Source organism: Haliaeetus albicilla, chromosome 20 (assembly GCF_947461875.1).
Source record: "Haliaeetus albicilla chromosome 20, bHalAlb1.1, whole genome shotgun sequence".
In the NCBI taxonomy this organism is placed as follows: domain Eukaryota; kingdom Metazoa; phylum Chordata; class Aves; order Accipitriformes; family Accipitridae; genus Haliaeetus; species Haliaeetus albicilla.
Window position 1 is genome coordinate 3975061 of NC_091502.1, and position 26664 is coordinate 4001724.

Consider the following 26664-nt stretch of genomic DNA (forward strand, 5'->3'; position numbering starts at 1 on the left):
TCCAATTGCTTTTGAGAAATACATCAGTCAAGGTGAGGAAACTAGGTGAAAGAACAGTGTTGGCACAAAACCAAATTAATTTAAATATGCTACCAATTTATACTCTACAAGTACACTGTAGATTTATGTTGGAAATGAGGAGGTTTATAACCATTACAGAATAAAGATCTAGAACAGCAGCAGTAGTTTTAAATAAGGTGGGGTTTTTTCTGGGCCAGAACCACAATTTATGGCTGACTTTCAGGAGTTTAAAAAAATTAAAATTAATTCAACATCACTCATAATTTCAGGCCAAAAATCAGCAAGTTTATTCCAGATTCACACCCCCTCTCCCCCCCTGCACCCTGGTTCAGGAGTTCACTTTGGTGACAGTACAGACATTTTGAAGGCAGAAAAAATAAAAAAGCTTCAGAAAAAGTAGCACTGATATTCTTTCAGAACCCCCCACACCTTTCTTCTCATGTTCCTTTCAGTCAACTCACTTATTCTCTGAAAGACCTAGTGGCTACCTTTTAAAACTGTTGCAAACCAGAGGCAAAAAAAAATTTCCAGACTTCCATGCTGCAAGTTGCAGAGTTGATTGGTCACACAACAGTTAGGTTCCTCAGACTATTTAATCCAAACTCCATCATATTTAGCTCTTAGAGTCTGATTTAGAAAGTGAGTGAGGCTGGCTAGTGTCTGAGATACTGCTCATGTCAGCTCAGGCTTCACGAATTAGAAGTCTCTCTCTCCTTTATAGAGCAAGCCCTAGAAGATAACTTACTGTATACAACCATGTACATATTCCTATATGAATACAATTTTATTCATGAATTCTTCTATACTTGAAATATAGATTTAAAGTATTACAATATTCAAAAGGAAGGGAAAGAAATTAAACATGCCGTTGCATTGCAAACTTTTTAGCAATGTCTAAGAAAAATCTGTTTTTTCCATTATCATTTATCACCATTCAAATGTATAGATTTCAGACATTTTTTTCTTTCATCACATCACTGCTTACCTCATGCTTTAAATCTATTGTAAAGTCTGACTTGAGTGGTTCACTTTTCAACTTCTTTGCAAGCCTATACAATTAAAGATGAAGAAATTTACTCAAAAAAAAAAAGAAAAAAATCAATCACTAGTGTATGCAGCAAAGTGTGGCTGATATTATTGACCGTCTTACGGGGGTTTGGGGGGCAGGGCAGAATCACACTTCTGTATTTATTGCCCCAAGAAGAAACTTCTATTTCTTTTTCATATTTTTTTTCATTGGAGTACAGTGTGATGATATTAATACTACTTTTTCAGCACACATATTTTGATACATTCTTCCTGCCCAAGAAGAAAGTTCTCATCTGGAGTAGATGGAGAGTCTGGCATAACATTTTCAACAGATTAAAAGCAGCAGTGCATTTGAAGCTCAATATTGATCAGCATCTGAAACTTCAGACAATATTCTCTTTTTGTGTAATCCTAAGCACAGTATTTAGGCATGTTCAATTTATGAAAATATCAATCCTTGCTACAGCAAGATGCATTCAACTTCTGAAATCTATGAACTTTTCATATCTCATTTAAAAACTAAGCATCTAATCTGAAGTAAATATCTAGGTTGTCTCTATAGCACAAGAAACACTTCTAGAAGGCAATGCAGTCACTAAGATCCAGGAATAAAACTGCTGTCTGGGGGAGAATACATTTTTAAAATGACAAGAGATGGTATTGAACTAGTTGAATGACTAGTACTGGACAACTATTAACTATCTGACGATTTTAACTTTTAGATAGGCAGAGTGAAGCAAAATAAATCACATGCACAGCAATGATACAGAAATCTATTTCTGTAGCCTCGTCTACTAATAAATTCTTAAGTGTTTGTTTATAATAATTATGCTTGGAACATGTAGAATAAGGAAGAAATGGAATTTTATCAAAGGAGTATTTACTGAGTAAGTTTATAGTGAGAGTACAAGTCCATGTAGGCATACCCAGAGCTAGCTGTACATTACTGTGCCTGGTTGAATGTCTTGCTACACACCTTAGATCCTCAAACTAAAGTAGACTTACATGTACCAGTATGGATGCTAATAATATAGGTGGCAGCAGGAACACCTTCATCTTTTACAGAAAATAGTAATCCATATGAAATCATAACTCATTAAAATAATATTGATTAGCATCTAGAAAAATTGTATAAATTAAACATTCTTAATTACTATCATTAAACAAGAAGTGATTAAAAAAATCAATTCTTACTTGTTAACAAGTGGAATGCTAAGTGCCCAACCAGCAGCAAAATCTGGAAATGTAAAGGCTGTAGGATTTTCAGCAAAGGCATAATGGTGAATTATTGTAGATTCTTCATCATATAATGCTTTACCTAAAAACCACTCCTGTAAAGGAATATAGGAAACAATTTTGTTCATCTACAGCATCCTTTTAGTGAAGATGATGACTGCATTCATGCTGAATAAAGCAAACCTGAAAACAAAAACAAGGGAAGCGTATTGTTTACAATAATCCGGACAAAATTTGTACTTGATAAGAAATGAAACTAAAGGCACTTCTCGGAATTCAAATACACACTGTATTGTCAGCATACGCCCTGAATTCCACCTGTTGAAAAAGCACTGAATCCCGGAATCATAGAAGTGCTGAGGTTGGAAGGAGCCTCTTGAGATCATCTAGTCCAATCCCCCTGCTCAAGCAAGGTCAGCCAGAGCAGGGTGCCCAGGACTCTGTCCAGTCATGTTTTGAATACACTCCACAACCTCTCTGGACAACCTGCTCCAGTGTTTGGCCGCCCAAACTGACTACTGACTAGACAAGACACTCAAAAGCACTGCATTCAGGAACCTTATATATATCTGCATTTTGAATTTCCATCTGTCTAGCCTCTTTTACGCTAGGGAACTAAAAAGCAAACATTTTAAATACTTTGATCTTCAAAACAGTTAAATGAAGAAGGTCCCAAGTATGCATTTGTAAAGTAAAAACTTAAGTATTATTATTATTATTAGAGTTTTAAATAACAGTGTTTAAGAATTTACTACTGACTCTGCTGTATCTGAAAATAATTAACAGACTTAAATACTACTTCTTTAACATTACTATCAGTTGTCTTAATCTTTCTGTTTAGAACAGGTATAAAACAAGTATACTCCCAATTTTTGCAGAATAAGGACTGTAATGAAGGGAAAAAAGAATATATGTATATACATATAATTTTAAAAATATATACATATAAATTGCTTTTCAGACCTACAAGTACAAATGACAAATCAGAATTCTGAATTACCTTAATACTTATATTAAATCTTTAAAGTGTGAAGTTCTTTGTGTTATGACAGTAACTCAGGCTTTTCTTTTTCCTGACAATTTATCAATCCCTGACAATTCACCACTCAAATAGATTCAAAGTTAGGGCAACTGCTTTTTCACAAAAGATTCTTTCTCCAAACTCCCTGCCGTATTTGATTTTTCCCCTCCTTTAAAGGGGCAGCACATCAGCAACAATGAAAAATTCCTTCAAGGCGTTATCACAGTTCACACGCTTCACATGTGATAAATAATTTACACAAAATTCAAGACAAAAGGGAAAATATTCAAGCAGAAGTACTGTAGAAACATCTGGCAAAAAAAAAAAAGTCTAACCTCAAGAGGCTCTTGCATCTCAGTAGTCATCTAACTCCAAGCAGATGTTGCTATATAGACTGAGATAAATTTTATAGCTCCCCAGAGTCGATGAGAAGCGATGAGTGAGATTTGGCCAGGGCATGACAGGGTCAGCAAACAGCAGAAGAGAGGTCTGCATGCACCAGGAGACACCTCCAGCCAAAACCAGCTGGCTGAGACTGGCAGAGGGTATGCAAGTGTGGCTGCCCCAGAAGACATTCAGCCTGGCAATCCCACGGGAATCCAGCCAGGACTCAACCTGGCTCCCCAAAAGGCAATAAAAGGGCAGCCCTCAGGAGCTACCAGGGATGCTTGTCTTGCCGCACACATCGAGTCAAAGATACAGGATGCCACCTGTGCCAGGAACACCGACTCTCCGAGGGACTGATGCAGGTTTAACATGGTATGCATGTGTCTGTATACATGTGTAAGGTGCTGAGTGCATTTCCCATGAATTCTGTACATTTCTCCCCTCTACTTTGGCCACCTACTCTCAATAAAAGTAAGTTGAATATAACTTGTACTTGACTAGTGACTTCTTCAGATAACACAAATGCTGAAAACTTGTTTGTTCCCATAATCCCCACGTGCCTCCTGAGGCTGAAGGGTAGGTGTTCAGGAATCTGTTGAGGAAACAGCCAAAGTTAAACTGACACTACCCAACATACGGAGAAGATAAGGGTGGAGATTTTTTCCCACCGTTTTTTTTAATCACCTTCATAGGACTTACTACCTGGTACCTACTTACTCAGCCTTTGATTTATACCTTCAATCACAAAAGACCCTGCTTTCTCCTTCCTTTATTGGAAGGATTCAATAGTGTTCACTGGAAGGATAAAAAAATCAAACAAAATATTGGGAGGTAAAAGAAAATGGGCAAACATACTAATTTTTATGCACAAAGATGATTGCCTTGAAAGAATAAAAATAATTCTTTAGAAGCATTTATGCACACCGTTTTTTAACTCTTTTAGGGCCTCCAGGGCTTCAAAATGTTCATAACACAAGCACACTATTCTGTTTCAGAAATAGTTAATAAATAGTAACATTTTAATACAACAGTACCATCTGCAGACAATTTTTTTCTGGACCTCCACTTTGTTATGCTACAGAGTGGAAAAACCACTTTACTTAGCATGCAAAATTAGAATAATTTTACACCAAAACAATCTATGGATTAAAAAAACCAACCTTCCTTTCCCTTCCCTATAAAACATAGAAAATTAAACCCATACATATACCCTCCTCAGGCTTTCACATAATAATATTTCTGGCAATATTAACCCACAAACCACAGTGAAGGCATTCCGGGTTACAGCCAATACTCTCCAAGTTTATTTGGTCATACACTGATACGTAGGGCAAATCAATCTGTGCAGGCTGGCTTTACAAGATTAAATTAGTTATATACAAAGGAACTTATAAAGTAACTTAAGGAATGATGGTAATCAAATTGCATATAGGCAAAAATGTGGATTTTAAAAAAAAGTGTGATTCATTGCATTAAGGGTAACTACCATCCACCGGATCATTGTGCTTCAAAAATTGCAAAATCACCTACCTTTAGTAAGAGCACTCCAAAGTCTTTAGAGCACTTTAAAGAGCTGAAGGAATGTGATACAACAAAACTCAATACCAGATCTCAGGGACGGCAGAGGTGACTTTACCTAACTTGCTGATCAAGTTGATTCTACCGACTCACATTCGTATCCACTTACAAATACCAAGATAAGTGTGCTGAATTCATCTGTTCAAGACTTGTGTCTGACACGCAGGACAGGAGATTTCAGCTGTCACATCCTCACTGTGTCTTACTACATCTTATAAGTTCTTATGATTCTCAAAATCAAACTGTTGTTCAGTCAGATCTTTTATACACTTTAGGCATCAACAGCTACTAAGTCATTGCTGCGCATCAGCTTGGTTTACTCATTCTGGATATCTTTGGGGCTGTAGTCTACCATCCTGTTAGGATGACAGTAAGAGGAGTGGCACGTACAATTTGGTTTAACCTTGCTGCTGTCTTCCATTATGAAAGCACAGGTTGAATCAATATGCTGTTGAAACACAGAATCACAGAGGGGTTGAGGTTGGAAGGGACCTCTGGGGATCATCTGGTCTAACTTCCCCTGCTCAAGCAGGGCCACCTATACAGCAGGTTGCCCAGGACCATGTCCAGATGGTTTGTGAGTTACCTCCAAGGACGGAGACTCCACAACCTCTTCAGGCAAGCTGTGGCAATGCTTAGTCACCCTCACAGTAAAAAAGTGTTTCCTGATGTTCAGATATAATTCACCATCTGAGTACTTGTCTTGAGGTCTTTATATAAATCAGATATTCCTCACTGTTATTTAGTTCTACTGCAGTCAATAACATCCTTCGTTATCAATGCAGGTCATTCTCTTAACATTCCTCCACAGACTCTTATGATGTTTCACATATCTGGTTTCACTCAATATTACATTCATATCAGTCTCAATAGTTCTGTTACTAATCTCTAGATATCCAGATTGAAAAGCTGCAGATTCATCAACTATTCACATGCCCCTTGTAGACCTTTTATTGTGATTAATGTATACCAGCTTTTTATTATGCAGACTGCTGACATTTTAAAATGAATAATGAATGAGCTCATTCTGGTCTAACTCATCTTAAATTTTGTGACTGATGCACTACTACTGTATATAAGGAATCAGTTATGGATTGTTACACTAAGATGACGATTGCTAGGTACAAAAGCAAAACATTTGATTTTTCTTTTAATGCAGGTTGGAACATAATTTGTTATTGTAATAGAATTTTCATGTAATGCAAAGGAGATTAAAACTGGCGTAAAGGCAGCATCTAGAACAAAAATTTTTATGTTTCTATTCTGAGAATATCAATTAGGAATAGGTTGTTTCTGAAACAGAAATAAGCGGATATTCCAAAGGCTTGACTATATTCAGTCAGACATTTTGAAAACAGAGTGTTTAAAAATGTAAGATCTCTGAATTATTATTATTATTACCGTTTTAGAAAAGAATTGTGAAAAAACATGAAAAGGCCATGTGCCTGCAAAAGAAGTAAACATGCTGAAGTGAGACCTGAAGCAGAGTTCAATACCCAGTCAAGGTAACAATAAAGAAGCAAAACATATTTCGCATAGGAGACTTTGGCTTCTTTTATTCCAGGCAAAGGACAGAGATCAAGCTGAATTTTTTTCCTGAACACTGAGAATTCTAAAGATTAACACCTTTCGTGTCAGTTGCATTGCCAAATTTACTTTGTTCCTTGGTGACTGCATTTTTCTTTTGTTCTGCAAGTCTTTTGGCGTTGTTTCTTTTCCAGCGGATAAAGAAAACTGTCTTATCACCAAGACAGTTCAGAAACAGAACGCAAATAAAATACCCTACTATATTAGATCAGAGACAGTTAGTCAAACTAACATCAGCCATTTTGTCTGATGAAAATCAGAACTGATGACAGACAGGAAAACGGGGAGAGAGGACCACACAGCAGACTATATTAATTTTTTACTAATGCTACATCATTTTCAGGCTATCCACAGAAGGAATCTTTTCTCTGCTCAATTTTAACAGTTCTTCAACAGCTAGACAGGTGCTGATGCTGCTTCATGTTAAATACCTTGCTCACTCTCAGCCTCAGCAACAGAAATCTATCCTCCTATTTTAAGCTGTTTGGATACCTCTTTTCCAATGTTTGGAGCATTGAGCCATCCAGGAAATCTTATAAAATTAAATTCTGGACCACAGAAATTGTTCTGTAACTAGGAATTCTAAAATTCTGTATTTATAATTTTGTACTTAAAATTATTCCACGAGTTTCAAGCACATTCAAAAGTAACTTAAATATCTAAATTTTTATTTCACCTTAGACCCGTCAAATCTTCCAAGTGTTTCTAGCAGCTTTACAACTTGTATTCTTGTATCTTCTTCACAGAAGAAAATCCATGAGGAGTTCCTACCATAGGTAACAGAGAAGCTAACAAAAGAAATTAACATTTTTCTAATAAACTGGCTTATAAACAGAATGATATTCAACCCACATTCCCCAAATGTAAGTACTTTGCAATCAATTATTCATTTACACAGAAACTTTTACTACTAACTTAGAATTACGTATCAAAGAACTAAAGTGAATGGATAAAGATACTGCCTCTGCTGCTATCTACTTATATAGCACCAGTTATTCCAGAAAGAAGGGAATAGAGATATATGAAAATGTCCACCCAGAAATGTATAGTTACCCCAGGTCTAATAGCCACCTGTGAATTCAGAAGTTTATAGATAGCAGTTTAAGTTACCTTCCCCTCTGTACCTTAACTTTCTTCCAAGAAGCCCCACTGCTGGGCATCTAACACCATTGCAACAATCATGAAAATGTCTAATGACAGGTTTTCTCACAGCTATTTGATGGTGATCATCCCCAACCTAAAAACTTCATTAGCTTTTTCAGTACAGTGAAACTACACAGATTGAATGGACTCCCCTACCTTCCTGAAAGCTAACACTAAACTCAATGCAGCGTTCCTGATTCCTTCAGAAAATTCTCATTCTTTATTTCTCTACTCCTCCCAGAAAAATTCTTCCACTACTTAACAAAACAAAGCCTTATTAATTCATGACATCCTAATGGAAAAAAACCCCAATCTTTACTTGTCCAGTTTCCTTTGCATAGCTTTTACACTGATTTAATTAAACAAATCATCTGAGGATAGGTATAAGAAAATTAGCACCTATAAAAATCACAGATTTATTCCTCTACAGCATTCTCTACTGATAAAATCAGCAATGAAAATAAACAGCAGAAATGTAAGTCAGAAAAAATAAGTAAAAAAGGATGGTAGGATCATTTATGTTTTAGGGAACGGTATTTGCAAAAAAAAAACCCCCAAAACAAAAAAACCACAACAAACCCCCAAAAACAAACCCACTATCTGAGAAATCCTTATGCTAGAACATGTGATACCTGCCTCTGCAGGTCTTTTAATTATGTGGTAGAAGCACCAGATGGTTGCCAGGTGCTAAACTAGTTCAGTCTTTTTTCATCTGGGACAAATCATTGTGCTGGTTTGGGCGAGGATACAGTTAATTTTCTTCATGGGAGCTGGTACTGGGCTATGTTTTGGATTTGTGCTGGAAACAGTGTTGATAACACAGGGATGTTTTTGTTACTGAGCAGGGCTTACACAGAGCCAAGGGCTTTTCTGCTTCTCCCCCCACCCCACCAGCGAGCAGGCTGGGGGGGGCACAAGAAGTTGCAGGGGTACACAGCTGGGAGAGCTGACCCCAACTGACCCAAGGCATATTCCAGACCATATGATGTCATGCTCAGCATATAAAGCTGGGGGAAGAAGAAGGAAGGGGGGATGCTCAGAGTGATGTCATTTGTCTTCCCAAGTCACCGTTAGGCGTGATGGAGCCCTGCTGTCCTGGAGATGGCCAAACACCTGCCTGCCGACGGGAAGCGGTGAATGAATTCCTTTTTTCACTTTGCTTGCGTGTGCGGCTTTTGCTTTACCTATTAAACTGTCTTTATCTCAACCCACGAGTTTTCTCACTTGTACCCTCCTGATTCTCTCCCCCATCCCACTGCGGGGGAGTGAGCGAGCGGCTGTGTGGGACTTAGCTGCCAGCTGGGGTTAAACCATGACAGTCATCTTCCTATAAAGCTGCCTTTCCTCTCCGTCTTGCAATGGTATTTGATTATTCACTGCTTTCTGCTTATGATACTTATTCTGCTAAACTATAATAGCCAGAAGAACTCACAATCCATTCATCCTTTTAGTTCATAAAAGCATATACTTGTTGCCTACTCAACACTGAAATCTGGGCAACCCTTTGCCATTCAGGCAAGCAAACAAGATACAATGAGCTAGGAAAGACACTTCCTAGCTGTTCCTTCTAAAACTTGCCAAACAAGTACGAAAAGGGTATCAGATACCCTCATGTTTTTAAACATGTACAGTATTCAATGACCTGCGAAGACTGAAGGCTTTTCTCTCACACTTTAGTGCTCAGCTAGAACTTTAGGAGAGAAATACCTGGATTTACAGGAAAGCAGGTAGGTGAAGGGCAGGGAGAAAACGCTAGAAAGACCCCCACAAAAAGAATTACTGCATCTTGTGAATAGAGCACGTACAAGTTCACAAAAAGAATGATCTGTTCATCTAGCTATTGATGGACAAACAGAATGATTTTCAAGGCTAAGTATTTAAAGCCTGCAGAGAGTCTTACGTAGACCTCATAGCACACAAATTTGGAGTTCAGATTGCCAGGAGCCATTGGAGATACTCAGGTAAGATCCAGTTTTGGGGTAGTAATTTAAAAAAGGGATTTCTTCTCTACTTAATGAACATGGTTACTGAGAAGAAATGTAGTGGGCCTTCTGGAGACAGTAAGGGCACTGTGTCATAAGACATCCATTGATGTCTCACGATTACATCTTCTGAAATGGAGTATTTTGTCCAAGTTAAGCTGTGCTCAAGAACTAAAAATAAAGAATTGTCGTAACTGTTTAGAAGCCTCCTTAAAAATGCTGACAACTGAGGAAAGCCATTCTTTTCAAAGCAGTTTTCAGGTAAGAATAAATCTTATATCACAATTTCGAGCATCATCAGCTGCTGCAGAATGGGCTGATCTCCCTTCCTCCCCTTCTGTCCATTGAGAAAACTAAACAGCACAAGCCTCCCAACATCGACATACTTCTAAACTATTCCATGTCTTCATTCTGCCAAAAGTGGTGAAACAGTAGACACAAGGAAATTCATATTCTAGAATTCTCAAGATAGAAATCCTCTACTTAAGATTCTTCTTCTGATTTCTGAAGAGTTTTCTTCTGCTTTGTCACAAAAATGAGCATTTGTGGTTTTGCTATCTCGTAAGAGCTGTATCTGTAAACCCTGTCACCGAGACATAAATAATTCAGAAGAGGAACCATTAGGTCATTGAAACAGGAGCTAAGAAGCAAAACCAAAGATGATCGATAGTTGGAACATCATCTTTGAGTTTTTCAATTTACTTTGATTCTCCTTTTGCTTCTTTTTACAGTTTACATGTATCTCAAAGATAGCTACTATACAAGCACTACTTTCATGTTTCTACACGCACAGAAAGCAATGGAAAGCAGAAGGAAAAGCAACCTGTCCTGCAACCACTCTGATGCAAAAACCTCAAACCAAACCAAAAACATCCTTCTGAGTAACTCTAATAAATTATATTAACTAAATTAAACCTCAAGAGGCTGCAGAGCCTCTGGCACCAATTTCAAGTGCAAGTTTTAGGGAAAGGACAGCCTTCAGCACCATGGAGCTTTAGGACTTTCTGAAACAAGAATCACTGTTTCCTGACAGTTTGCAACATACTACCATGTAAATGCAGTATGTCTTCCTTGGAGCCATCTGCATAAGCTAAGAAGAAAAGGTATTTCAGATTTCTCTGACCATACTAAGATGAAAAGTGGCCATATAAGCTTCTAAAAAGATGTTGAAACCTACACCTTTTTACTATAGAGGCATACCACCTCTTAGAAACACTGTAAGCAATAAAAGATAGAAACCCCAAACAGGTATTATTATCTATTTTTTAAAAATTATTTATCTACTTCATTCAGCCAAGTAATCTGAAAGGTCAAAAGTTCTGAAATACCTCACAACTTACACTGTGAGAACTGGGGACCAAATAGGAAAATACACATTTAAAAATGGTATTTCTTTTGACTGGTTTACTTCCCTAACAATTTAAAAACCCACAATGATTTGAAAAAGGTAGTTGTTCAGCTACATTGTACTATTGTTGTTCTTTTATTTAAAATAGCTTTCCCTGATTTAATGAAATTTAACAGAAAATTGCTTTGGAAAACCAAAAAGAAGTAGAGTAAGAAAGTGAAAAGATAAGGTTGCAACTCTCATTCAAAAACTTTGCTTCTGAAAAAAGAGGTCTGAGTAATTAATATTTATATTCTTGGTTACAATAAATTCTGAAAATAACTGGCATTCATTACACTTACTCTCTCATTAACGGTAATATTGTCCATGCACCTTCATGCCCGTCCATCTGATGAATAAGCAGAACCGTAGGTAATTCCTTTAAGAAAAACAAAAATATTCCCATTAAGCTTGAATTATATGCACTTTTTTTCCTAAACACCAACTAATCTTTAAAAAATTACACTGGAATGACTACTTAGTTCTTCATTGTTTTTTACCAGCAAGTAGCCCTGCAGAATAGATGACTTAGGATGGTATGAAACAAGGTGATCTGCAATTTAGGGAAAGTACTTCTTCCAACACATGACTTCTTAATTCCCTATTAGATATAAAGCTAACACACTTCAAGTTAAATGATATATCATACTCATTTCTCTACCATATCATAAAATCCCATACTATAAAGGAAGACTCATAAATAATGTAGAGTATTCTACAAAGGCTTCCACTGGGTAATCAAACATGTCACACAAAGCTTATGTGAGCTTTCTAACACTTTACTTTGCTGAGTTCAGCTTTGACCTATCACACTAGCATAACAACAAAAACCCATGGGTTTATGCAAAAATCAAAATGAGGAGTTAGGGTTTTTTTTTTCCTGAAAAATCAAAGCAGCTTCCTACAAAGGAAAATCTTTTCATAAGTTTCTTTGCTCTTTTGTCACTTGAAATCTCTTTGATGTGGCAGATCCCTATGTCTAGCAGACAAGCTATCATTCTGGGGTAGTTTCCAACACCCTTTAAACATTGCCCTCTGATATACCAAAGTGCATAATTTATTCATTAGTTCACACATGTAAAAAGTGGGAGAGAGATATATATACCTTAATACATAGGCAGTATCTTCCTCCATTGATTTACTACATTTACAAGCACAATTCTCTTTTGCAGCATCATTAGGGTCTCAACCACCTCACAAACGTCTAAATCCTTTGGGTTAGGTAATTGTACTAGTACTGAAACAAAAATCTTCCTGCCAGAAGAGCCTAACCTCCCAGTTTAAACTTCCTCACCGTCTAAGTACATCCCATTACAGCAATTAACCTAACAAAGCACTGGTGGTGTTAATGCACTTTAAGACAAATGACTTAATACTAGCAGGTAAATGATCCCACCTTTCCATTATACAAACTGTTAAGTTATGTGATTAAAAGCTCATCACCATAACCACAAAGCAGCACAGAGGAACAGAAACAGGGTAGGAACCCCAAAAATGTAATTGGAGAAAACTGAGCACCCTGACCCAGCTCCCCCCAGGGCTGTCCCAGGGGAGCCTTCAGCCTGTCCAGGTGTTGACACTCACCAGCTAAAGAGAAGGGAAAGGCTCCCTGCTCACCTTACACTCTCACAGGGGGTTACTGCCTACAGGGGCATGGGACTCATTAAGGGATTCAGGGCAGGAGCAGTTTGGGATGGGACAAAACTTGTTGTGAGATGCTTAGGAAAAACAAAAGGCCAGGCAAAGATGGAGCAGGGTGGTTTGAGGAGGAATAACCATTGGTAAACACAGGGGGAAAAAAAGGGGTTGGTCACTTGAAACAGATTGCTGGTCAGGAGACTTGTCTGTCCATGCCCTGCACTGATCACTGCAGTCTCTCCTGTCTTCTCCTTAAATTCCATTTCTAACTCCTGGGCGGGAGGCTCTGTGTGTATTTGGAGGTCTGAGCGCCTGCAACTGGAGAAGGGACTGTGAGTCATAGGGATGCACGTGTCCGTGCTGCCAGAAACTGGGAAGAGTGAGTGCGTGCACGTGTGGGTGTGTGTTTCAGTGTGTGTAATTGCTCATGAGCATCAATCTGGACTAGAAGAGGCTTGGGAGCCAGGTATCAGAGCAGCCAAAAGTCTGCGGCAGACACTGGGGGGACCAAGGGGCCTAACAGTTGGTTACTGGAGGCAACAGGAGGTCCCAGCTACAGGAGGGCCTCTGGGGTGCAAGGGTCAGCTACTGGTGGGGTTATAAGTCTCCACCAGGTAACCAGAAAGATCCATTTCTACGTGTGTGTCTCTGCATGAGGCAACAGGGAGGGCAGGGGTCAACTACTGGATATACTGAGTGTCTACAGCTACTGGGAGGATCCATAGTGCATGCACGTGTGCATGTGGGTGTGCAGGAGCAGGGCTGAGCACCAGCAACTGGAACGGGGCTGCAAGCCACACAGCAAGCCTCACATGCCCACGTGCTGGCAACTGCAGAGACCGGGGATGCAAGACCTGTGACTGCACAGACTGAGCGTCAAAGACCAGCTACTGGAGGCATCCATGTTGCATATATATATATATTTATGTATACATATTCCACAAACAGGCTTTCATCCTGACCAGCCAGAAAGGTGAAACAAGGTCAGGCCATTGGTACACTTTGTGTTTGTGAGAGTGCTGCAGTTTCTGTGTTGATCTACACGGATGATCACGTATATATGAACACGTAGTGTGTGTATGTGTGCACATGTGCCTACTGGAAACACATGCTCAGCCTCGCCTCTGTCAGGCTAGCGGATTCAGCAAGCTCCCAAGACAAACCATCTTAATCTCTCAAGGGCCTAATTCCTTTCCACTGACACTATGCATATGCCAAACATTTTTGTTTGACAAATGCTTCTCAGGAATATAAACCAATTCCGTTAACATAAAATTCACATTTAAACAGAAAAATAACTTATTCTCTAGGAAAAGCTGTAAGATGAAGTTCACACTGCTTGCTGACTCTGTCAAGTTTATTTTAAATCCTTTTTAAGGGCAGTTAAGCATAGCACCTAGAAATACATAAAACCTCCAAACTTCATTCACTAAAGAAAACGTCTCTACCACTCTAAAGAATAACTGTGTCTCTCAGAAGTGCATTAATCCTATAAAAAAATAACAATCTACTGTTTTAAAAAACACTTATGCTATTGTGAATGACCCAAATTGAAAAGAAACAATGCCAAAACTCTAATTTGGAACAGGATAATAACGTGCATCTAAAATATCAGCAGTTCTGATTTATGGTTCTAGTTCAAGCCAATCTATCAAATGTGTTCCTGGTTAGTTTCAATTTATTGCAAAACCAAGGAATTCCAGAGGTTTTTAGTGGAAGTGGCAAATATTAGTAACAGTATGCTCAACATCTGGTATTTCACTAAAATGTAACCACTTCATGGTAAAACCATAAAAATATGTTTGCTTGTGGGATTGCAGATAGGAAGATAAAAGGGCAAACCTCTGTCTTTACAAGAGCATTTGTTTTTACAAGGATATAAACCCTGCAGTTATGCTAGTTATTTGTATGTGGCCATGTACTTCATGTACAATAGGAGCCAGACAGAGATAAAAGTAGTTAATATATTCAGTGTCTATATCACAGTAAAGGCTGAAGTTGTATTCATTTTAGATACAAACAACATTTGCCCATGCAAAAGGTATGAAGTAAATTACATCATCAAAGTAGCTGTACCATATACTCAGGTATCTCTTCTTTAACAAAAAAACCCCAACTCTTTCCTTTGTGCAGATCAAAGGAGTGATGATAAAGAAAAAACACTCTTTCTTGAGCTGGTCTAATACTTTTGCAAGGTTATCTTTTCTTTTTGACATTCTCATAAGCCTGCTCCCTTTCTTTACCCAACTTCCTCTAAAACATGAAAATAACATGTCCTGCACATACCTTTCCTTCCACTCTTCTCTAACAATTCATCAATTCCGATTTAATAAAGGATGCTTAAAAAACACTGTACGGGTAAAACAGCCTCTTCCAAAAATACAGGAGGATCTCTGTTGCTTTTCCTTTCTCATTTTACGTATTTTCACTGTGAACCTAGTGGAACTGGGCTGACCCATTCATTTTATTTATTCTACCTTCAGTACAATGACAGAAAAAAGGCAAAAATTACCTGATGTCAGCTCTGGGGAGTGAAAGGGCATGTGCAGGCTAGCTCATCAGGGGATGGCTAGATAGTCAAGGTAGTGATAAGTAACTTACACACTGTGTCTGTGTATCTCATAGAACTCTCATACAAATGCATCCACACCCTGTAATGCATTCACTGGTTATTTATCTTGAAACTATTGTTTCAACAGTTACAGAGCCCATATGCCTTCACAGACACTAACACTTTACATATGACAAGTCAAATTTAATCTAAATAAAATAATTTAATCACTTCTGAAGACCAAGAAACTAGCCTCCCCACTTTCACAATTGAGCTGACTTTAAAAGGGCAAAACGAAAAAACGAAATCACTTGTAGTCTGAAATACAGTATAAGACATTTTTACCCCAAATACCAACTATTGTATCAGCACAGTGAGAGCAGTAATACCTGCCACAGATTACAATTGCAGACTCTACACAAAAAACCCTGAAGCGTACATAAAGGGGTTAGATGCACATCTTCACTTCAAAACACATTGACACAGCCTCATACACACCTTTAAAATCATTTAGTATTATTTATGCAAGTTGAAGTACAAACATGCTAGTGAGACTGCTCAATTTCACAGCAAACCATCAACAGAACTGAAATCAAACTCTGGTTCTTGAATCTAAACATTAAAAGACTTCTTCATTTACATGTGAAAAACCTTGGGGGAACAGTATATCCAATGAGGAAAAAGATCATTCAGAAGAAAAGAATTTTTAAGAAATAATTAAGAGAATTGCTAACCTGAAACAAATATCTGAAATCTTTCTGTACTACATGCAATTTCATATTAATCTACCAAAACCTATATGAGAAAAGCACAACTTCTAGAGAACAAAACAGTATGGTGTAAAAACAAAGAAAAGGGTTAAGATTTCATAGACGACAAGGTGCTCTGTAAGCACCCAGGACAGCAGAGATCATGCCCAGCTAAAATGGGATTTCCAGAGCCTGACCTAAGTCACATCCTCTAAGACCCCCTAGCAGACCTGTGCTTGCTTTGTTTTTCCTGCAGAATGGAGTCCACTGAATTTCATCTAAGCATAACTAAACCTTGCCCTAAGTGTATGCTTTAGTGAGAACATGCTTTTTAGAACATAGTTCAAACTGAATGTTGGTCACCACTATCTATTATATGCCCTATGTGATGTAATATTGTAAGTACTACACATAAACAGATATGGAACTGCAGTGAAATGCAAAACATGACAGTAATATGTTTATTGTTTTATTACTGAGTCACCTGATCAGAGCAATTAGCAAACTTATAACACATTATAGAAAGATACAGTAGTGTATAGGAATCTGCTCTTAATGAGTCCAGTACACTGGTATCTGCAGCGTCTTGCATATATCCCCATGCTTTGTAAGTTTATTAAACTGCCTAATGAAACCCAGAGCAGGGGTGAAGGAGGGGGGATCCTAAACCCTAGAGACTGTTGCTGAATCGCACAGTTCCAGAATTAGAAACATTTTCCTAGTTTTTGCTCTACGTGCTCTACAAGCACTTAACAACATTTTCCCTACTCTTATCTTTTCAGAAATTAATCCTAAGACACATTCAGAGCTAGCCTATCTACCCTCTTCTCAGCCCTCCCTTGGGAGGCTAAATAAGCCAAGCTCTTCCAGTCATCCATTATGACTACTCTGACAAAGTAGAACTGTGGAATACACACTGAAGTCTCCCTACAGCTTTATTTTCACAAACATGTCACTTCTGTAGACACCCTGAAGGATTTCTAAAGTGACAGAAAGTAAGAGCAAATGTCCTACCTCTAAACCCAGTGGGTCAGTCAATTTGCTAGGAATTGCCACCGTCAAATACTACACCGTACACTACATTTTCTCCATATTCTAAGAATTCGCTTAAACATTGAAAACCACAATACACATTTCAAGTATTTTTCAGGTTTTAAAGACGTAAGTATCAATATTTATCAGAGCATCAAGTCCAAGAATCCAGGGCAAAACATTATTTCAAGATACCCCTTCAATAAAAACCACAAATGATTTAAAGTAAAATTTAACAATACAACTGTAACAAAAGTAATTTGCTTCTGTTTAACAAGTCAGTTATTTGGGAGCGTCTCCAAGATGGTCATGACCTTTTTAACCTTTGCTCTATTTCTCCCTAGATGATCAGAGAATCACAGAATAGTTTGGGTTGGAAGGGACCTTTAAAGGTCATCTAGTCCAACCCCCCTGCAGTGAGCAAGGACATCTTCAAACAGATCCGGTTGCTCAGAGCCCCGTCCAACCTGGCCTTGAACGTTTCCAGGGATGGGGCATCTGCCACCCCTCTGGGCAACCTGTGCCAGTGTATCACCACCCTCATCCTAAAAAATTTCTTCCTTATGTCTAGCCTGAATCTAGCCTCTTTTAGTTTAAAACCACTACCCCTTGTCCAATTGCTACAGGCCCCACTAAAAAGTCTGTCCCCATCTATCTTTTAGGCCCTCTTTAAGTATTGAAAGGCTGCAATAAGGTTTAAAAGATCGATGTTGCTAATAAAGCATAATATCCAATAAACAGACATTTTGTAGTCTTTTGCTCCTCAGGAAGCCTAAAGTAATAATCTACTGTCTTCTATTAGATAGAATCTCTACTTCTGTTCTACTCTCAGGTGCCTGGTTATAATTTTTAAAGAACTGAGTTTTCGTAATGTATTATAGGCAGTTTCAAAGGGTTCAAGGAAAGGCCATATCAATACCCTGCTTTCATAAATCAAGAGAAAGATACTGTGTGTAAGTCTGTCATCAAATGATCTTACATTAAAGAAAAGATGGAAGCATTTACCCAATCATATGAAGGCAATAACTGCAAGTTAACAAAGCAATTTGAAGTGTTCCTGACTATAACTTCAGATAAGAGGCAAAAAAAAAAGGAAGAGTTTTAATGAAGAGGAAGTAATTTTATTCCTTTTTCCTACTGTACATTATACTGAAATCCTCAGAACACAACTTAGCTGCCAGAAAACATACTTGAATGCATAACCAAAGCACTGACTCCTGAGTGCTTGCACGCTAGATCCAGCAACTCATTGACTGGGAAAAGAGCTACAGTAAGTATTTGTATCTGAAGCAACTTCTTAGGCAGTTAGCTGGAATATTAATCGTTATACACTAACTTACTTCATCATCAAAAAGAAACCTTCTACTGCAATGTATTTCTGTCTCAAAAACGTATAATTATCATTGATGTAAATTTTCATGTAGGAAAGATGCTGGTAGCTAGTCATTTTTTATTTTACTGGGTTGTTCTTCAGCAATAGTGGGAGTAAATTTCAGCATGCATATTACAATGTTCCCAATTGCTAACCTAAAGTTCCCACAATTAGAGAATCAGTAAAAGGTCCAGTAAGGTTTTAGTGACCCAGAAATAATTCACCTGTGGTCAGCAGTTAATTTGGTTTGCATTACGTTGATGTGACACCAGGAGATTTTCCTCAACTACTGGTACAAACAAGTGTCCTGCAGCAAACTGAAAAACAGTCATACAAAGAATTCATAAACGTGCCTATGTTTTCCATTATCAGAAGCAGAAAATGTGTTGACATTAACACCGTTGCCTCCAATCTTGTAGATAAAAACCTGAATAGATTGTAATTCAGATGACCAGGACGTGAGAAAACTCAAGAAACTACTAAATTGGAAAAAAAAAAAAAAAAGAAGAAAAATTTCAAAATATATGTTCATCAACAAATGAATAATGTGCCCCCCCCCCAATTAGTCAAAAAACATAAAATATTTCTAATTTCATCTGTTTTAAGCTAGATTGGGCTACATATTTCAAAGATCAAAATGAAGTCTGGAGTCTTCAATTAGTGCTTGCTGACATAGTTGTCAAATCCTGACTTTTCAAACTGACCAATGTAAAAAAATAACTAATTTAATTCTTGCAATTACTGAGATGTGAACAACATTCAGAGGTATTGACCCATTTCAAAGTGATTATCATAAATCTTAATACCTAGAAAAAAACTTACTAAAGAAAGTTCAAACCTAATTGCAAGATTGAGACCTAGACCCAAAGCAGCTCTTACTGCTTCCTAACACTGCCTCATATAATCAGTTTAGCTTAGTCCATTTTTGTGCATTTTTTCCTACTCACTGCACTATCTTGCATCACAGAGTGCACAAACTGTATTCCTTTGGGATGAAACTAAGCCAAAGGATGTGCTGCAACTGCTAATGGATCTCCATTTTATAGAACCAAATCAGAACTAGGCCAAAGTAAAACCCTTTGAAATGTCATGTAACACGAGTGCTAGCTCCTCAGCAACAACTGCATGGCTCTACATGTTTGCTCCTATTGCACCACACTACTTGCTAATGTAGAAATAGTCCAGAAAAGCAGTATGGCACATCTGCCATACTTTCGGTTAACCAGGACTTAATAAAATAATAATAAAATATTTACATGGATTTTAAGTCAGTCTAATATTTAGTTTGAGCAGCAATCTGAATTTTGAAAACTAAGACATCGAACTTGCTAATTAAAAAGTGTAGCTTTGAAGGAAGAAACTTAATCAATATAAAAGTTCTCACCAATTCACTCTGCTTTTAATTTTCTTTTTCCTCCCTTAGAATTCCCTATCTTCCCCTTAGATATATCCTATCTTCCCTGTTCTGTTCTTTCGAGAGTTAGTGATCACCAACATCTCAAAGTAAGTCTTATTTTGTAACAAGACAAAAAAGATGTGGAAGAATCTGGAAAAATTTTGAGTGCTTATTATAATAAATGCTACCAGATTTACGTATAATGAGACAGTAGCCTAGAATGACAACAATGTATTGCAGTAAAGTGCCATTTGTTTGCTCATCACTTGTGTGGATAAAAAGCAGTGAGGAATACTGTCTTCACAGCTCACAGTCTTACAGAATTCTAAATAAAGGCAATCATACAGAAGACAGACGTGGTATACAGTACACAGCTATTATGCATGAAAGTAAATACTAATGGTGAACTGTAATAATTATGTTGCCAACTGATCTGAATGAGATACTTCATTTAGAATGTGTTTAAGATAGGATTTTAGTATTGTGGCTGATAATATTAGTGTGTAAAGTGAGTTTTTACTTAAAAACATACCCTTCTCAATCAGAACTAATACATCTCTGTGAGGTGACAGGTCCTATTTTCTGCATAAAAAAAGCCAATGCAGTTACCACATATTTGACTGGGAAAAGCAGCTGTATAAAAAGTGTATGATGTGTAAGGCAGGGCTGAGAGGAGCCCATTCATCACTACTAACACATTTAAAATATATCATTAGTGCACAATTATCCAACTTCTACAAATTCCTTCAAATCTACTGAATATCTATTATGGGAAGATGATCATATTCACCTTCTAGCATTACAGTGTAGGTAACTTTTACAGTTTCAATAGTTAATGGGCTAGACATCAATTTTGCTGATAATAAAGCCTAGTAATTGTCAAAAGGATTATGGTAGCTTTGCAGAATGAGAAGCAAGGGCATATCAGAAAGTCAGATATCAAACAATTAAAACAAAAAAAGCCAAGAGAAAAGCTGGAGGAAAGCAAAGGTAAAACAGAATTCAGTCAAATCTGTAAAGTCCTGCAAGATGACCTCAAAGAAAAGAGATTCAAGACAACTCTGAAATATATTTTCAAAACTAAATAGTAATTTTGTACACCTTTCCTGAAACACTTTCAAAAGGTTTTATTTTCAGAACTTAGAGGCACCTCTTCAACAGATCGGAGTTCAGAAGCATTTCAGAAGTTGAGCACCCAAATATTGAGGCCCTAAAATGAGCAGTTGCATTTTAAAATGCAAATCCTAAAAGAAATTAGGCATTATGAAGACAAACTATGGACTCAACAGGAAAGAAAATGACCAAGAACATGCTGATATCAGACAATGTAGGTAAGTAGAATAAGTAATACATCAGAAAACAAATGCAGATGTTAATATGGTTAAGGAAGGAGAAATACGAATGTCACACACTGACCACTTAAATGCACACACTTATTAGAGAGAAGGTTTTTGTACTGCAAGCTCTACCCACATAACAGAAGTGAAGTTTTATAGACAGATTTGGAAGATAAGTATAAATAAGAAAGTTTTGGATGATGTTACAAATAGAAGTCAGGCAAAACAAAAGCAAAGGGGAGAGAAGAAAGGTTGGATAAAATGAAGGTCCAACTAAACTTTATAGAGGAATCTGAAAATGAGGGCAAGTCTGAAATACTAAATTAATCCATCAAATTTTTTTCTGTCTTTTAAACAAGAAATCTAAATTATGCAAGATACAAATATGCAAGTTTAGGAGAAAATTCAACTAGTATGGCAACATTTAGGTGTTCATTCTCTAAATGCAAAATACTGTTTAAAGTGGGGGGGCAGGGGGAAGAAAAAGACAAAGAAATTTTGTTTCCAGAGTTTTCTATTCATGAACCAGAGATGATACAGGGCTTTTAGTAGTTACTGGTACTATAATCTGACTCAAGCACTACAGACAGAAAAAAGCATCAAAATAGCAACACATACTGGGTACTATGATACTCAAAACTTTTGGACAAGGATTTGTGTGGTTTCAGGAGGCCACCGATAATGGCTGGAACTTCTTCCTCCCTCTCACTGCAGTACAATGTTCCCCAATTACTCTAATCTTTTGAGGCTATGAGGGACCCCCTGCAGTGACTTCACTTCTTTGAGAAAGTAAGAGTGCAGATGCTCCAGGTACCCCATCAGCATCTCTACCCTCACCAGAGAAGTGCAGGTCTTGTCATCTCAGCAAGATACCTTCACACAGTCTATTGCCAGTCATGTGCCAGACTGATCATTTTGCTGTGGAAAGAGTCCTGCTGATCAGTGAAAGACTAGCTAGACCTGGGCCAAGTAGAATGGCATAAAAGATTAACATCACAGGTGACGTGACAGGATCTTCCCCAACAGCTCTGGTATAGACTGGCATCTGATCTTTGCTCTACAGAGAGGGAAAAATGATGGAAAGCTAATGGTGAAGGTATGCCAAAGAACCTTGTTTTTCATAAATAAAGTCAAAAAAACCTGTCCGCTGCCTGGCAAGATGAACTCTTACATTTTAAGGAATAAGCATTTTAAGAACTAGGGAGATAAGCACATTTCATGAGGCTACAGGATTTATTTGACATGAATAAATCCTTGCAGAAGAAAAGAAAGCTGTTGCTAGGGAAGGAAACAGATTGCACACTAACATTTTACAAAAAAAAAAAAGACACTAGATCTAGTAACACTGGGAAGTAAAATAATTTAAAGTCATCCATAAAACATACCTGTTCTAATTTAAAAAATAGGGTTGATCTTGATATTGTGGAAAACCTTGCCATAAAGACAAACTGTTGTAGACATGGAGATGGAAGGGCAGGACAGAATGTAGCCCAACACTTCACTTAAATATAATCAGTTAAACCTTGTTAAAACTGCAAGATCCAAAAATGAATCATCTGATTAGTCTCAGCTGGAAAGCAGCTTCCATGGCATGGGAAGCCATTATAGGAAGGAGAGGAGGAAACAGGGTTTTAAGACTAGAATCTAGAATTTGAGCAAGTAATCTGAAAGTGGAAGCAACAGATATATTCTGGATTGCATTGCATTTATGGTATTAATTTTGAAAGCTCTCAAGCAAATTAAGTCTATGAATATTTAATCCAAATATACAGATCAGTTTAAAAACAACTCAGTTGCAGTGAACGAGCAATCCTTCCACCAAATTTTATAACCACAACATTACTAACATGCATGTGAGCTTTACAGCAAGGGAAACTTCAAACCTCCTCCAGGAACTGTTGGGAAATTTTAGCTATAGAGCTTTTTGTAGGTGAGGAAGAGGAATGTATGCTTGTTCATTTGTGGAATACATCTAACAAGGAATAAAATAAGGAAAACACTACTACAGCCCAAGAAAAACCTAGACACATTTTCAGAGTTGTTTCCATCATAGCCTGATAGTATTTAAAAATCTCTTTCAGGTGAGATATGGATGTCAGAATTCATCATGGGAATAGTATCAAACAATAACAGAGGAATACTTAAAGAGGCTTTTGGACAGCTAGCTTCATTCCAGCATCTGAAATCAATGTGGAAGTAGAGCTAGGAAGAACTTCAGAAAACATTAATTCACCCAGAAAAGGAATGCATGTCCCACTGGCAAATTAAGAAAAAAAAGATACAGTCTACAAATCCCCTGAAAGTAGTCTTTCACAGATGGCCAAAACATGAGCAGGAACAATTTGGAGACAGATCATTTCTGATAGGAATATGGTGACGGCTTAACATACATGCATTGGAATTCAGACAAACGAATTATACTTTTAGTTCCCTCTCCAACACTTTAACAAAGAAATCTTCCATATTATTGAAACAGTGCAATGCTGCCCTCAGAACAGCCTAGGCAATTAAATATAACACATTTTTAAAGCACATATGCCAAGCTCAACAACAATTGGCACTTCGGCAACAGATATTGTGGCCATGAATCTAATGACCTAATAAAATAAAGCTGAGATAGGCACCAAGAGGCTTTTCAAACTTATAGATGCAGCAGCTAGTATACTGCATTACAGTCCATTTGTGTTGGAAGCAGAACAACAGAACCTTCTGTAGGCATGATCCTGTAAAATAACAGAGAGACTGAACTTCTGAGGCACAGACCACTGGTATAGGCCAGGTGGGCTTCTGACCATTTTTATTCCTGCTTCACTTCAGGAAACAGGATTTTGCAAAATTGTTTTAAATAAGAACACAACTATAGGATGCTCCTAACATTTGTCACCTATTTACATATTACCCAAACTGGAAATTGGGAGACTGACAAAGAAACAGTATTATTAAAATTTAATAAAGATGTTAACTAAAGCAAGTATTTACTCAAGCAACATAATATGGAGGTTTTCTATGTACAGTTCCATACTTTTGATTGTACTTGTTTTGTTTAAACTGATGTTAATAATCACTACAGTAATAGCCCTTAAACTCACAAATGAGCAATACTCCCCTTTATATGTGGGGATAGTTTAAATCTGTGAAACTTCATTTCTATGAGATGCTACAAAATACAAGATTTTGCTCAAAACAAAGTAAGCCTAATAGTAAAAATATTGCAAATTATAGTTACAACACTTCTATTAAACAGAGGTCATACTTCACATCATCTGTTATTCATATGGAAGTATGTGATACTCATTTCCATTTTCCAATACTCCATGGTATCAGTCTTAAAATCTTATTCTTACATTCTTGTTTGCTTTTTTTTTTAACTCCATAATGAACAGTACTAATTTGCTATATTTCTTCTGGCTAATATACATAGGATACCATTTAATCTCTAGGCTTTTCAGGAAAAATATAAGGTTTTTGAACATAATGAATTGGCTGGGTGTGTTCAAGATAAGAACCCTCAAGGAAAACAAACAAACAAACAACAAACGGTATTTACTCTACCGGACCAGTTCTCATAAAGAAATACAGACCTTTGTCTTCAAAACAGTGCCACAACCCCAGGCAATTAAATAGCATTAACTGCATCTAAAACAGTATTTCAGACAGTATCTACCATTTTTCAAAAACTGTATTTTACCTGTTTTCTAGTCTTAAATGTAATAGCCCAAAAAGTAACCCTGGTTTTCAATTTTTTAAGAAGACAGAAAGGGAACAGTCCCAAATATTATCATTTCACACTGTCACAGCTTCCTTATTCTTATCTGGTGTTTCTTAGGAAGGCCTAGTTTACAGAACTTCTTAAATGCAGAAATCTCAGAAAATTAAGAAAATTGCTAAAAATCTTACGGAATTTTCATCATTGCTATGTTCTAGCTGTTGTTTAATATACTTGAGAGTTTTGGTTAATATTCAATATATCGCTATGGAATATACTTTTAAGCATGAACCCAATACTGACATCTCCTGGTGACCAGAATTACAGATTAGTTTCACAGGAAAAAAAATGTTTAAAGTACACAAAGACAATAAATGGACAAATTACTTGTAAAGACTAATGTAAAGTAAATATGAATGTCAGTGATTTAATCCATTTTAAAGCAATGCAGATGTTACATTAGTGTTACATTAAATACCACAAATCTAACAGCTGGCTTCCACTTCTCATTTTAAAACAGGAAAATAGTAACTAATGAATCCTTATGGACTAAATATCTATTGTTTAGTCCTGTGACAACAAGCAAGTAAAACTGGTGATTCAGTTGAATCAGTCCTTTGTTTCTATACAGCAGCTGTCCTTTAAAACACAAGAATTTACCTTCCTTCGCCTGAAAGTAGTAATTTCATATGTATTCCTTTTAATGAAAAATGTGAACTTCAAATGTTGACGTGCAGGATTTCAGAGATCTTCTGTCCCTTCTCCATAATTAGTATTATTGGGTCATGCCTCACAGTGGCCTACAGTGGAATTGCGAGTTGACAAAAACAAGACATACCAAGTACATGCTGGCTATCCTCATTTTTTTCCTGTACATTGATGGCTTTCCCCTTTTCCCAGATTTCGGGTATGAGATTTTTGGTGTGATGTATTTCCATCACTGCTTCTTTAAGATGCCATGAATGCTGTTTAACAGGTACCTCTTAATATTGGAAAAGCATCACCATTTCAGCATTCTTATAAAGGAATCTCCTTAATTAGAAAATAAAGTTTTTTAAAAGCCAGTTCAGTTTTCTCAAGGTAGAAGTACTCACAGGTACAACTCTTTGATTATGAACAAGATTTTACCTCTCTCCCATAAAACATGCCTATATTCCTCCCTCACTGAAACTATTCATACTTCCACTTACTGATCTCTTAATCATTCATATTCTGCAACATTACAGAACACAATTAAAATCCTTGTTTTTAATAACTGAAGCCATAACCCTCTCTGCACACACTGTATCTGAACACTCGTCTCAATCCCAAAGAGGACTCCAAAAGAGCAGAACACTGCAGGACAAAAGCAGTTCACATGACTGATTTCATTAAGGGATTAAAAATTGCATTTAGAATGGATTTAGTTACAACAGGTTTGATAAGCTTGGATAAATGAAGCCTAAAACATCCAGAAATCTGATTTAGGCACTCCAAGGCCAAGATACCTAAGACAATCTAAATCAGATTTCT

The 26664-nt window shown here is 37.2% G+C and overlaps 1 protein-coding gene across 1 annotated transcript in view; it reads right to left on the reverse strand.

Moving 5' to 3' along the window:
* B3GLCT (beta 3-glucosyltransferase) overlaps positions 1-26664 on the reverse strand; it is a 72637-nt gene that overhangs the window by 27474 nt on the left and 18499 nt on the right. The window contains exons 5-8 of the mRNA XM_069808051.1: positions 11674-11750; positions 7536-7647; positions 2245-2381; positions 1007-1070 (exon numbers count right to left, since the gene is read on the reverse strand). Coding sequence (XP_069664152.1) covers positions 1007-1070; positions 2245-2381; positions 7536-7647; positions 11674-11750 — 390 coding nt within the window. The remainder of the gene's footprint in view (positions 1-1006; positions 1071-2244; positions 2382-7535; positions 7648-11673; positions 11751-26664) is intronic.